This window comes from Alexandromys fortis, unplaced genomic scaffold (assembly GCF_014885135.2).
Source record: "Alexandromys fortis isolate MF-2015 unplaced genomic scaffold, M_Fortis_MF-2015_v1.1 scaffold_252, whole genome shotgun sequence".
Lineage (NCBI taxonomy): Eukaryota > Metazoa > Chordata > Mammalia > Rodentia > Cricetidae > Alexandromys > Alexandromys fortis.
The window spans coordinates 192,646-208,026 of NW_026068127.1; the positions used below are offsets into that span (position 1 = coordinate 192,646).

General features: G+C 38.0%; 1 protein-coding gene across 4 annotated transcripts in view; it reads right to left on the reverse strand.

Annotated features, from left to right (window-relative positions):
* Itsn2 (intersectin 2) overlaps positions 1 to 15,381 on the reverse strand; it is a 112,761-nt gene that overhangs the window by 79,345 nt on the left and 18,035 nt on the right. For all 4 annotated transcript variants that reach the window (XM_050125828.1, XM_050125829.1, XM_050125827.1 and 1 more), the window contains exons 2-4: positions 10,869 to 10,931; positions 3,741 to 3,833; positions 1,885 to 1,948 (exon numbers count right to left, since the gene is read on the reverse strand). In XM_050125828.1, coding sequence (XP_049981785.1) covers positions 1,885 to 1,948; positions 3,741 to 3,833; positions 10,869 to 10,899 — 188 coding nt within the window. In that variant the 5' untranslated portion in view covers positions 10,900 to 10,931. The remainder of the gene's footprint in view (positions 1 to 1,884; positions 1,949 to 3,740; positions 3,834 to 10,868; positions 10,932 to 15,381) is intronic.

The following is a 15,381-nucleotide window of genomic DNA, read 5'->3' on the forward strand; positions in this document are numbered from 1 at the left end:
AAAATGGCTGAAAGACACTTAAGGAAATGTTCAACATCCTTAGTCATCAGAAAAATGCAAATCAAAACAACTCTGAGATTCTATCTTACACCTATAAGAATGGCCAAGATCAAAATCACTGATGACAACTTATGCTGGAGAGGTTGTGGGGAAAAGGGAACACTTCTGCATTGCTAGTGGGAATGCAAGCTGGTACAACCCCTTTGGATGTCAGTGTGGCGATTTCTCTGAAAATGAGGAAACAACCTTCCTCAAGGTTGTTTGGATATATACACTTTTGGGTATATATCCAAAGGATGCTCAACCGTGCCACAAGAACATGTGCTCAACTATGTTCATAGCAGCCTTATTTGTCATAGCCAGAACCTGAAAACAACCTAAATGCCCCTCAACTGAAGAATGGATAAGGAAAATGTGGTACATTTACACAATGGAGTACTACACAGCAGAAAAAATAACAACATCTTGAATTTTGCAGGAGAATGGATAGAGATAGAAAACATTATTTTGAGTGAGGTAACCCAGACACAGATAGACAATTATCATATGTACTCACTCATAGGTGGTTTTTAAACAAACAAACAAACAAAAAAAAAAAAACAAAGAAAGCCAGCCTACAAACCACAATCCCAGAGAACTTAGACAACAATGAGGATACTAAGAGAGACTTACATAGATCTAATCTACATGGGAAGTAGAAAGTAGAAAAAGACAAGATTTCCTGAGTAAATTGGGAGCATGGGGACCTTGGGGGAGAGTTGAAGAGGGGAAGGGAGATGCAGGGAGGGGAGCAGAGAAAAATGTAGAGCTCAATAAATGTCAATAAAATACTTCTTTGAAAAACAAAAAGAAATACTAGCCAGAGACAGTAACTAACAAAATGCTCACAGACCATACAGAATCTATAGTTTGCAGAGGAAATCTAACAATGTGGACAGAAAATAATCATTTAAGAATACTACAATTCTAAGCCTGGAATGAGAGCATAACCCTGAAATACCAACCATTATAGAGACAGAGGTAAAAGAATTGTTCCAAGTTTGGGGCCAGCCTGGCCTACAGAGTGAGTTTTAGGACACCCAAGTCAACATAGTATGTGTATTTTATGCAGATATGTAAATTCTAAGTTTAACTTATTCACTTGTTCAAATAATTGAAAACATGTTTGTGACTAGCATTTTGTTAAACACACAAATGTTCCATAAGGAAAAAGGATGAGGTAGAAGATCTTATTTATTATAAATACATTTTTAAAACGCAATCCCAGATACTTTTAAATTATTTTTTAAAAATTTATTATTTCTTCATGTGTTTGAGTGTTTTGCCTACTTGTGGGTATATGAACAACATGTGTGCCTTGTGTCCACAGACATCATAAAAGAGTGTCAGATTTCCTAGAACTGGAGTTACAGATAGTTGTGAGCTGCCAGGTAGGTGTTGGGAATTGAACCCAGGTCCTCCGCAAGACCAGAGTGCCCTTAGTCACCAAGCATCTCAAGAGCTCCTCTCAAATATTTTTTTAAGTAGGAGCAAAGAAAGGGATGGCTACCTTGGGGTTTACAGATGGTAAAAATAAGTGAAACTACAATGAGGTAACAAAAATAGGAATTAGAGATTTTGTCAAATTGCACAGAAATAGTTTTCAATGATAATTCATATATTCTTTCTTGAATTCTAATGGAATTAGAAATTTTTCCTATAGGACAAAACTTCAAGTGATTTTTCAATCATTTATTCAGTGTAATTTATTTATAAAAGAACTAAAGAAATATTCTTATTTAATAATAGAACACAAATGAAAGCAATCTGATGTTAACACCATAGTATTGAAAACAACAACAGCCTATCAGAAACTTAAGTGCATTTATAAAGAAAACATCTTACCATATTTCAGCTAAAACCGGGGCTGGTAAACCTGACTGTAGGAAAAAAGTACGGGCCTGATCACCTGAAAGTACAGAACACAAGAGCCAATGATACATTGTAAGTGGAATCATCCTAATACTTAAGAATAATCACAGCTGGCAATGATGATGACTTAACTCCAATCATTAAAGACTATGGAGTTATAAGTGTACATACAGTTATCTGTACTTTAGAACCATATAAGTCACCACTAACATTCTCTCTATTAATCAGTGAAGAAACAGTATATTATTCGTCTTTGATTTTTCATCCTGAAAGGTGCTATAATTAAAACTATCAAGTGCTAGTGAAACATTCCTCCATGAGCTTCCCCATTCTTGTATGTTTGCTTGCTGTACATAACAATAACACAAAACCCAATTCTTCTTTGTTTGGGTTTTCAGAAAGGAGTTTGTAGAAGGAGGCTGTTTGTTGGTTCCCGGCTGCCCAGACTGGGTAAAGTTCTGGGTGTCTGTCTCCTTAGGCAACTACATGGAGTCTCCCTGACTCCATCTACTCTCTTCCACATATCTTCTAGCCTGGCTATATTCTGCCCTGCCATAGGCAAAAGAAGCTTTATTCATTAACCAACAAGAGCAACACATATACAGAAGCATATCTTTCATCAGGAGTTTGTAAGTGGAAAATCTTGAAGAATGAAGTGATAATGTCTCCCACTGGAACAAAGAACAAACTTGCTTTGGAATGATGGCTTTTTCCAGCACAGTGCTCTCCTGCAGCTCTCACAGCATGCAGGGTGCGTTTCCAATACTCTAGATCATCCATGTCAGGCTCAGGGAACAAGGGAAACCAATAGAAACACAGCCATGTGCATACTGCTAGCTGTGCTGCTAGTGATAAAGTCTTGATTCAGGAATCTAGCAGCCATGAGTGGTAGCTGTCAATTATTAACTTGTAAGCAAAGTAATCAGACTCTGACAGCAAGTACAATAAAGCAGGAATACAAAAAACATCAGACTATAATAGGAGGATGGATTCTAAAGTCAGACTAAAAGCTATCAGCAGTAGACATCTTGATAGCCTTAAGCAAGCTCCACCTCATGTCTCTGTCAGGACTTTACCCTGTGTGAATACAGACACACACAGTAGCTGCCTCACAGGGGTGCTGTGGAGGTGAAATGCAGTAATTCATAGTACAAAGCCCACAAGTGGTATAGGAGTCATTCCTGTAACAGTTGTTATCCATAAAGCATAAGACACAGTGGCACACAGATGAAGTTTCAAATTGCTAGGGAAGGAAGGAAAGACACTCCCAAATTCATCACCTTTTTGTTCTGGTGGTCTTTCACAAAACAAGTGGTAACATCAACAATTAATATTTAAATTATATCTGGAAAATATCATCTTATATGAGAAATAAATTAAGGGGGCTGGAGAGATGACTTAGGGGTTAAGAGCGCCGGCTGCCCTTCCAGAAGACTGGGTTCAATTCCCAGCACCCACCTGGCAGCTCACACCTGTCTGCAACTCCAGTTCCAGAGTCTCTCACACCTCACACAGACATACACGTAGGTAATAACACCAGTGAATGTAAAATAAAAATAAATTAAAAAAAGAGAGAAGAAACTTCTTGAAACAGTATTAGTATGTAATAAAACAAATTCCTGACCATCACTTAGAATTCAAGACAAGAACTCTAATATGACAAATTAAATCAACAAATTAAGATGGTTTCAGGAAAAATATTTTTAAATTCTAGAGTTTGATGGATATATATTTTATTATTTAACACAAATTTGACAGCAGTTATTAAAACTAAAATATATGAACATAAACATAATTTACAATAAATAATATAAAAGATAAACACAAACCTGTTATATAACCTCCTGAAGGCTTGAGGTTATCAAACTGTTTGTCATGTTTATTGCGTTCCTCAGAGGTAATAGCCCACATATTCGGCCCTCCTAAAACATATATGAAAGGCCAAGATATTATAACATGTACATGAGCCTGCTCAAAACAGTGTATCTATAAGAATGCAAAATTCTAACATACAAATATGAATCCTAAGTATCCATTTGATAAGATTATTGAATTGTGAAGTATATAAAAAATAGAACTCTTATCAACTATATACAGAACCAATAAGGTTTTTCAGCCATCCATTGAGTTAATATCTATTGAATAATAACTGTATACCACTCACCCACTCACGAGAATGAGGTAAATATTGCAATAAAAAGATTAAAGTCTGGCCGGGCGGTAGTGGTGCACGCTTTTAATCCCATCACTTGGGAGACAGAGACAGAGATCTTTGTTAGTTCGAGACCAGCCTGGTCTACAAGAACTAGTTCCAGGACAGGCTCCAAAACTACAGAGAAACCCTGTCTCAAAAAACAAAAACAAAAAAATTAAAGTCTGGCAATAATGGCACACACTTTTAATCCCAACACTCAGGAGGCAGAGGCAGGTGGGTTTGATGCCAGTCTGGTCTACAGAGCAAGTTCAGGGATGGCCATGGGTACCAAGAGAAACCCTGTCTCAAAACAACCAAAAAAAAAAAAAAGATTAGCGTACTATTATCAGTCTCAAAGAATTCCTACCTAGAAGGTAAGTACCACCATGTACTGTGCTAACTGTGAAAGTCCCTGAACAGAAGTATGACAACAGCTGTGGGGTCTTTTTGGTTTTTTTTTTTTTGTTTTGTTTTGTTTTGTTTGTTTGTTTTTTAGTTTTTCGAGACACGGTTTCTCTGTAGCTTTGGAGCCTGTCCTGGAACTATCTCTTGTAGACCAAGCTGGCCTCGAACTCACAGAGATCCACCTGCCTCTGCCTCCAGAGTACTGGGGTTAAAGGCACGTGCCACCATTGCCTGGCTGAACTGTGAGATTCTAAGTCAGAGCATCAGAAGTGAATTAATTACAGGAAAGACTAAGACCTAAGCCGAGTCTGGAAACTTCGGCATCTTGCCATGTGCAGAGGAAGTCTGGGAGCACTTGGCTCACACAAAAAGGGTGTGGTTGGGGAAGTTGGGATGCGCAAGACGGATCTGAGTGCACCAAACAGGCTACCAGCTCAGGTGCCATACAGGTGAGTGCAGAAAGTGGCAGGAAATAACTAGTCTGAGTTAACTGGAAGGGTCATTTTCTTTTCCTTCATCACTGGGGACTGAACCTAAGGCCTCCTGGTAGTAGGAAGACTCTCCTTCAGTGTCAGGACACAGGCTACTTCCTCCAGGGGGACCTTGATATCACTAGATAATAACAATCACTTCCTCTTCCGGAGTCTCAAGATAAACTGCATGCTTCAGCAGGGCACTCAGGATCTGCTCCAGCAGACTCTAAGGCCTAGGACTGGAGTGTTGTGTGTTTGCCTTTCTATTCTGAGAACCAGCTGAGTACCGGCAAGGAGCAAATACTTAAAAATGATTCCAAATAGATGTCTAAATCAATAAGAAAGGGAGCAAGTGTGGACATGTTTACTACATAGACCAGGACCAGAGGAACAGAACACTCACAAACTTTGCTGTCTACCCTTCACATAGAATCACCAGCAGCCTCTGAAGGAGTCTTTGAAAAGCTTCACACATTCGCCTTGGCTAATAATCACCTGTGCATCACTTCTGGCTACTCTTATAGTTTGCTCAACATCTGTCAACAAGGAACCTCATGTTTTAGACACATAAACTCACATAAATCTGCTATCCACATAATAAAAAAAGTGTTAGAAAAGTGATTTTCTAACTAGAAAACTAAAGACCTACTCTAATTTTAAATGCTAAAATTGATTTAACACATTTTTCTTAGCCCTAAATGACTAAATTAAAAATAAAAACTACAAAAAGAAGTTTTAGGAAGTAGAGGTAAGAATAAAGAGAGCTGCTGAAGAACTAAGGATCTAAAGCAGCCACAGCTACCCACTTCTGAAACAACCACCCCAGGTGGAGTAAACTTCCCTTGTCCTAGCACCTTATTTATCAGAGACTGAGCATACTATCTATACAATATGCAATACACCTACAATAAAATAACACTGAACATAATCTTTCACCTATTAAGGTTAGCAAAATAAACCAGGAGGCCAGTGTGTGAGGAGGAGGAGGAACGAAGAACAAAGTATAATGACATGACCATTAAAAGCTGTCAGAAGTCCTGTGATGGGAAAGAAACTGTGTGTTATTGAACTTATTTACTGTGATTGACTTTGGGGAAATGATGGTAAAAAGATGAACATGACAACAAAGGGTGAGAGCAGCTGTGAGCCCTGCTGATGCAGGGATTTGTGTTCAGTAGCTCATTAGCTCCGCCAGCACCACGCAGTAAGTTAGGTACTATTATAGATAAGAAACTGAAAGCAATGGTAGAAAAGCGACTTACTTAAGGTAATACAGTAAGTGATAGAGCTGAGATCAGAACTTGGTCACTGAAGATTAGCGGAGTGGCAGAGCGTTTGGCGGGCAAATACAAGGTTTGGTCTCCAGCATGAGACAGACAAAATGGAAACTGAGGCTAGAACGGGGTCAACCTGAACTTGCTGAATTATATGATATCCCAACACACATGAAAATATGCTCTTGTACTAGAACTGCCACCTCTGAGGCCTAGGAATGCCACCTAGGACAAAGGTTCCTTTAGAGACCATGTGGAATATGCAATACACCTACAATAAAATAGTGACTGAGGAATGGCAGAATAAAGTATAATGACATGCATGAAAATTCCATTTAAAAACTCACCACTTTGTATGCTAACTTAGAAAACTAATTTGAAAAATATAAATGGGCAAAAATGTCTCACTGTATAGTTCTGGTTGACCAGGAACTTGCTATGTAGACCACCCACTTCCATCCATGTCTAGTAAGGTGAGCATCCAAACTGCCTAGGCTCCCACAAAGCCAGTACGTACAGTAGGATCAAAAACCCATTGCCATTGTTCTTGAGTTCTCAGTAGTCCTCACTGTCTGCTATGTTCAACGAGTCCGGGTTTATCCCAGGCTTTTTCACCAGCTGGCCTTGGTGAGATCCCAATGGAACATCCCCATTGTCTCAGTGTGTGGGTGCACCCCTCGCGGTCCTGAGTTCCTTGCTTGTGCTTGTGTCCAAAATATATAAAGAACTCAATTTATATAAAATATATATAAAGAACTCAAGAAACTAGACCGTAAAAGGCTAATCAACCCAATTATAAAATGGGGCACTGAGCTGAACAGAGAATTCTCAACAGAAGAAGTTCAAATGACCAAAAGACACTTAAGGTCATGCTCAACTTCCTTAGCAATCAGGGAAATGCAAATCAAGACAACTTTAAGATACCATCTTACACCTGTCAGAATGGCTAAAATCAAAAACACCAATGATAGCCTTTGCTGGAGAGGCTGTGAAGAAAGGGGTACACTCATCCATTGCTGGTGGGAATGCAAATTTGTGCAACCACTTTGGAAAGCAGTGTGGCGGTTTCTCAGGAAATTCAGGATCAACCTACCCCTGGACCCAGCACTACCACTCTTGGGAATATACACAAGAGATGCCCTATCATACAACAAAAGTATATGCTCAACTATGTTCATAGCAGCATTGTTTGTAATAGCCAGAACCTGGAAACAACCTAGATGCCCTTCAATGGAAGAATGGATGAAGAAAGTATGGAATATATACATATTAGAGTACTACTCAGCAGTAAAAAACAAGGACTTCTTGAAGTTTGCAGGCAAATGGATGGAAATAGAAAACACTATCCTGAGTGAGGTAAGCCAGACCCAAAAAGAGGAACATGGGATGTACTCACTCATATTTGGTTTCTAGCCATAAATAAAGGACATTGAGCCCGTAATTAGTGATCCTAGAGAAGCTAAATAAGAAGGAGAACCCAAAGAAAAACATATAGGCATCTTTCTGAATATTAACCTTCATCAGGCGATGAAAGGAAACAGAGACCCACATTGGAGCACCAGACTGAAATCTCAAGGTCCAAATCAGGAGCAGAAACCACTTTAAAACTTAAAATATTAATGTATCAAAAATTTTTCAGAAATGAGATAACCTCTAAATGAAAAAAATAAGAATGTGTTTGATTCAAAGTCAATTTTTAAATAATTAATGTAAGTCTAGTTTTCTTACTTAGAATGTAGCACTAACAGAATCTTTCAAAGAACTAACTATTTGGTATTCTGCACCTGGAAGGAAGAAAACCTCCCAATTTTAGTCTATTTTTGTAAGCTTTATGGAAAGACAGAATAACAAGGTGGCGGTGGTTATCCAACATTTCCTTTAAAAGCTGATGACCTCTGACACTGTCTGATAGTCATGTTAGGACTCCATCCAAATTCCAGCCATCTCCCCAACTCATCACTAAAGATGGATTTTCAGAATGACTCCTGCTGTTTATTCTCTTCTTGCTACTACCTCTGTTAAGCACATTCACAAAATCAGAAGAAGAGTTCTCAATTACAGAACTAACTACATGCTAGTTTGTAATATAATCCCTGTTTTCACATATCTATAAATATGCAAGCATACATAAAGAACACAGCTAGGTAGTTTGTCAATACTGTAATTCTAAATGTAAGTAATTCAAACATGCTATATTTATATACAATAGAAACTAAATTTTAGAAATAGTCTGCACTGATATTTGACTCCAGTTTAATATTTAAAACAAATATAAACAAATAACACTTAAAATAAATGATATATACTGATCTAGTACTAATCTAAATGTTTAAAATATAATTGTTATACTGTTCTTAACAAAGCTGTAGCCTAAGTTATGGGAACCTGAACAATAAAAACCTGGGTTTATAAGTATAGTGCAATGCTGCGTCCGACTGTAGAGACCCAATGTCTAGCTCAGCAATTTTCTAACCATATGGTTGAAAGATTACTGAGCCCTACAATTCTAAAAAGGCAATAAAGTTCCAAGAAAATGGGGTATTCTTAAAGCCATTGGAGGTTTTTTATTCTGTACCCTACCTCTCCTTTCTAGATTATAGATGAAGCCATTATGATGGGTTTCATAACTTCTTCCTCAGTCAGTCTTAGCACCCCATAATTTTGAGGCTGAAACAAGCGATGTCACCCTGTAATATCAACCAGTAGCAACACGTATCTGAAGTAACCTCTCTCCTAGCACTTGATGTCCTATCTATCATGTTCTCTCAATCTGCAAATTTATTCAGTTTTTGAAAAGCAGAATGTAAAGCACTGTCATTAAGGAGGCTCTGGGAAGGACATTCTGCAGAGCAACAGATTAGGGGCGGAGCTGCAGCTGCAAAAACAGGAGGGAGGCACTGACAGCCTTTTCAATCTTGTTAATAATAATAATAATAAAAGGAAGTGAAGCACCAAAGACTAAGTAAAAAACATCTTGTTTAAAAGACCTGTGTGACAAGTTGTACATGTCTTTATCTGCACTGTCCCATAGGACAGCCTCAGCTACAAGTGGTTGTAAGCACATGAAGCAATGTGGTTTACTTGACTTTTATTAAACTGAAACTAAGACAGATGTGGCTACTATATTAGACAGACAGCACTCTGAGAACCAAAGCAGCCTATGAAGTCTGCACTTAGCCCTAGAGTGATAAAGATATACATGGCCAAATTAGATGAGTATGTCACAGCATTCATACAAACAACTGGGTCTGGCATCTAAAGACTTAACTGTGACAAATGATTTACTAGGGATGCAGGCATACTTTTGAAGTTTGGTGTTATACATGGATGTTGCTTTCAATAACACTTTAAATGCTGAGTTGGACTTAAACTAGATAAATACAAGTTACTCAACTATTTTTAATAAGTAGAAGGTAACAGTCTCTCTGTTATCAACTTTTCAGAAGTTGTTTTTAAAAAAATGACTATATATTCCTTTAATCCCAGTACTTGGCAGGCAGAGGCAGATAGCCTCTGTGAGTTTGAGGCCAGCCTGGTCTACAGAGAGAGTTCCGGGGCAGGCTCCAAAGCTACAGGGAAACCTTGTCTCAAAAAATAAAAACAAAACAAACAAAACAAAAAACAAACAAAAAACTCAAATGACTTTCTTTATTCCTACATACCACTTCCTAATTAATAATTGGAATTTTATTCACATGGGCATTTTTATCACTGAACATTTTGTTTGCTTCCAATCATGTTTACTTATAATGCAGTGATCTATACAATAAATACGAAAGGAAAGACTGGGATCATACTGTCTATGTGTTTATTTGATCTGTAAACTCTATTAATAATCTGGTTGAAGTTTGTAAGTAAACTGACTTTAGTGAAAACGCTTTCATATGAGGCAGAGAAATCTTCAAACCTGGAAAAGCTTAATCACTCATTGTGGAAAATAATTATTTAATTTAAAAAACGCCTGTGGCACCAATCCCTATAGTCCTACACCAATTTCACAATGGGAATAACAGTCATTTTAACCTTATTTATGTATTTACTGGGAGAGACACAAACTAGGCAGTGTGTGGAGGTCAGAAGACAACTTGTAGGAGTCGCTTCTCTCCTTCTAACCTGTGGGTCCCAGGGATCAAACACAAGTTGTCAGGTTAACTAATGAGATAAAATAAATATGAAGTTCATAAATGTTAATAAAGGAAAATTTAATCTTATATTTGTGTTGTTAAACAAATCTTGATGGCCAGATCTATTTGCAATCATCTGTGCAATTACAAATACCCTTACTATTCACCTAAGGGCACTCTTGGTTTTTGTCCTCCAGTTTCATGCATTAAACAGAATATACCTTTAGGTTATTCTCAACTGTTCAATGGTAAGCACATATTCCAGATACTACCAAAATGCTTCAACAGAAATGTGGAATTTACTGCATAATACTAATAAGAAGATACAAGTATTGCTCTGAAACACTTGGTGCTTTCAACCAGAATACTTCAAGTTCTATATTTAAAAGTCAAGGGAAATTATCTACATAAATATTTCAAACAACAGGCTCATCACTACAACAAAAGCCCACATCCTCTCATCCTACCATTAGCATAAGTTAATTACCGTTCATAGCTGTGGGAAACTGAGCCATCATGGTCCTGAATTTTTCTTGCAGCTCTCAGCCATCTGCAATATGAAAACATGGTCCCCATTAATACAACAAAGACAGATCACAGCTTAGTGCTAAGTTGTGGGACTGTCTGTCCCCTTTAGCACACACGCCCAACAAAAACAACACAGAGCTCCTGCTGCTGCTGAACAGGCAGAATTCATAGTGGGGATGAGGAAGGGTTCTATTGCAATAGTGCTGCCTTCAGTACATGACCATTTAAAAGAAACAGTATACACAATAGCAAATACAGAATGAAAAATCCTCAGTATTAATCAATATTTCTGTAGAAATAAATTCAGGAAGAAGCACTGTTAAGATTAGGTAAGAATTGATTTAAGGAAATCAACTGCATAAATTAAGTATGTAAGAATAACATGGAAGTTAGGGAATAATGGTGCACAACATTAATCCCAAGACTCGAGAGGCAGAGGCAGATGGAGCTCTGAATTCAAGGCTAGCCTGGTCTACAAAGCAAGTTCCAGTATAGCTAGAAACCCTGTTTCAAAAAAAAAAAAAAAGAAAAACAAACAACAACAACAACAAAAAAATGGAAATCCATAACACGTTTTAATCACCTGAAAGAAATCTATCCAAAATAAATGTAGTACTGTGTTTTAATTAAACTCTCTAAGTTTAAAAAATCATCTAAAAACATTGGAGTAGATAGAAAAGCGCACAGACACACATAGAGGTATAGTTTAAAAGTAATTATCAAGCCGGGTGGTGGGAGTGCACTTGGACGCAAGACAGAGGCAGGTGCATCTCAGTGAGTTTGAGGTCAACCAAGTCTACCGAGCAAGTTCCAGAACAGCCAGGGCTATACAAAGAAACTCTGTCTTGAAAAACCAAAAAAAGAAAAAATTAATTATCAAAAGGCACCACAATTATTAAAATATATTTACATTTATTTAAACAAGTTGATTGGTCTTTGTAGCTAACAGCTCTAGGTTCAGACCTGCTTGGCTCTATTCCTAAATGTGACCATAGGAAAGTTGTTTAACTTTTTTTAAGTCTTATATTCCAGCCGGGCAGTGGTGGCACACACCTTTAATCCCAGCACTTGGGAGGCAGAGGCAGGCGTATCTCTGTGAGTTTGAGGCCAGCCTGGTCTATAAGAGCTAGTTCCAGGACAGCCAGAACTGTTACACAGAGAAACCCTGTCTCAAAAAAACAAACAAACAAAAAGTTGTAGATTCCTGGTCTACAAAAATACTTGGATCAGTATTTTTTTAAGTAGTACATAACTCAATACACTGTCTAACACACAGTGTGTATTCAGTAAATGATCGCTATTCTGTAAACATGCAGACAATGTGCAGCTTCACTTTTGATACCCCCATTCATTATTTAACTGTAAAATAAATACAAAATTCAAATTTTGTTACAAAAACCTTGAAAATAGGACTAGTGAGGGACAGTTAAAAAGACCACTCCATACCTCATCTATTTAACCAAATAATTTAAATATTGATAGTTTTAGGAGCCCTAGAAAAATACTTGGGTAAGTGATTTTAAACAAAGCAGTGGGAAGGGTTCACATGAAACTAACACCAGAAAAACTGGCTAAATGGCTGTCAAAGGTACTGTTCCAAGGTACCATTCTACTAGTGAATTCAGTACGCTAGCACCCTATACTAGCAAGAATCCAGTCCTCTAACAACTTAGATAAATATGGTTACATTTATATTTATTCAGTGATTTGCAGTAACCCTCCAAAAGATGGCACATAAATGCAATTAATTTATTGACAAGAGAACTGACAGCTGCTTTTCCTCCTACAGAGCAAACTAATCCATCTACTCCATGTTGCAGTGAGCAAAAGGAGAGGTGATTAGAATGGTTAATGGCAAAAACCATCCTTCTACACAACAAAGAACAGCCAGACTGGGCCAGAAGGACGGGTAACCTCGCAAAGGCTTACTCTATAATCCCACCTCCGCCAACCACAGGCTCTTGCTGAGCTGTGGACTGCAGCTGTTGTCCCCTCTCCTGCTCTTACTCTTTCTGGGTAGGAAGAAAGTTTAGCGTGAACATGTTGGTTTTCTTCATTCCTTTCTTATAAGATAAACTCCCAAGCATTGGAGTTATTTACAAAAAAAATGAATGCCAAAAATCTGGTGGGTGACAGAATTCTTATAGAAGGTACTGTGTTGAGCCTTACAGGATGAATGAGAATTAGTTACAAATAAAAGGTTAAAACCTTGAACTTAACTGTGGCAGAACGGTGTTTTAACGGGTTTTACAGAGAAGAAAATATATTTCATTTAAGATAGATAATCCTGAAAAAAAGGCCAAAGCAAGGAGCAAACAGGGCAAGCCGAAAACAAAGCCTGGCACTAGACAGAGGCAGTGGGAAGAGCTAAGAGGAGCTAGAACAGCGAAGTGTTCAAAATAAGCAGAACTCACCGGTTCTCTGGAAATGAGTGACTGTGGAATAAAAGGAAACAAAGAGACAACTGCCAGAATTATAGTCTGTTAGGTTGGGAAACCGGTGCCATAACCAGTAAAAAAGTTACCACCAAAGCAAGTCTCAACTACTCATGACTACAACCTCAACTTCCTTAAACACAGAACAATTCTACAAATAAATATATTTTACTTCCTCCATGTAAATGATCATAAGCAATATAAGACCTATGCCAGAAAGTAACTATCTATTTAGATGTGCAGCTTCAGACGCTTAGATCTTACTCGCTTCCTGTAATAGACAAGGCTTAAACATGAGAGAAAGTTTGTCCAAAACATTACATATAACACACTATGTAACCATCTAAAGCACCAAACACAGTGTCAATGATGACTGAGATAACAGACAGAGAACAGAATCCCATGGACAGAAAACCTTTAATCAGTTAGATCTAAACTTACAAACCATCTGTCTAGAACTTTTGGCTGGATATCATGTATTCCATGAAGATAACAAAATGTCATATGGTTGATACTCAATTATCACAGTTATAATCCTGAAATAAAGTTAGAGGACAACCAAATAATACAATGGACAGGGAGGACAAGCCTCCTGGCATTACAGAATCTCTTCCACCTCACATGTAGAATTCACGTACTCATGTATGCAGGCACCATACTGAGGCATTTACACATGTATAAAGCATTTGGTTGACTCTGATAGCATCTGATTATGGTAATATAATTTATTGGAATCAGTAAGTTTTTAAAGCATACCACTGCATCTGCTTTAGTTACATTAATTTTCTGTCCCACTTTAGAATCATTAATTGTGACATGCTAAACAATTTTCTAGTTTACTAGCAGACTTGGACAGAATAATAACTGGGGCTGGAGATAGAGCTCAGAGATAGGGCACCTGCCTAGCATACACAAGGTCTTGGTTTAATCCCCAGTACATCACAAGAAAAAAATATAATTGAAATCTTGAAAAATAAAAAAGATCACATAAGTGTCTTTTACATTTCTTAAAATAATTGCTAACACAGGGTGGTGGAGGCACACGCCTTTAATCCCAGCACTTGGGAGACAGAGGACGTGGATCTCTGTGAGTTTAGGGCCAGCCTGGTCTACAAAGAGCTAGTTTAAGCTACAAACCTGTCTCAAAAAAAATTGCTAATATTTGCTTAATGATTTCTATTAATTTAACACGCCTCTATTAGTAACCTACCGTGTGTCGTGTTCAGTCACTATTCATCAAGAATTCAACATTCCACTCCTGCACACTGACCTTCAGATGCCCAAGGGCTATGTACCTGGAATACACTCCTGCAAAATCCTTACAAGGCAGATATCTTACTCATGCCACAGATGAAGGCACAGAAAGATTAAGTTACTTGCCCAAATTCAATACCATGAAACAATGTGGAGATTACAAACTTATCTTATTTTAGAGCCTGAGAACGTCTCCCTGTAGGCTTTATGCACCTTTTCCTTTCTTAAATGAATATAATAATGATGTCATATGTTCATATGTTTTAGGGGAGAAGAAAAGTCTAGCCAGGCTGCTGCAACCCTGGAAGCACAGATCAAATGGACTGTTTCTGGCCTCTTGACATAAACTCAGAAGGGAAGGGTAACTAATCAGCATCTCCTCGGGCACACGCTTCGTGGGTGTCCAACAAACACCCTGCTCTACTGTGTAGAGGATAATGTGCAACCAGCCAGTGGCAGTCTGCGGTCATGATCTGAACTGATAAGTACTGTGGAGGACGTCAAGACACCTCTGCAGACCGCCTACTTGGTGAATAACGGGTATAAGGTCAAGTCTCATGTGACTGAATGTCAGCCAAATGCAGTCTGGAGAAGCCACCAAATATAATTTTGGGATTGGGAAAGTATATGATCCTGATGAGAGAGAAAAGTGAACTGCTAGACCTGGAGACGCTTCTATAATGGGTCTTAAGACCCAGGAAAGAAAAAAACTACAGCCATTTAAAATTCAAAGTGGCTCAGCAAAGGGTGGGGGTTTTGTTTGTTTAGAAGCACACAATTATA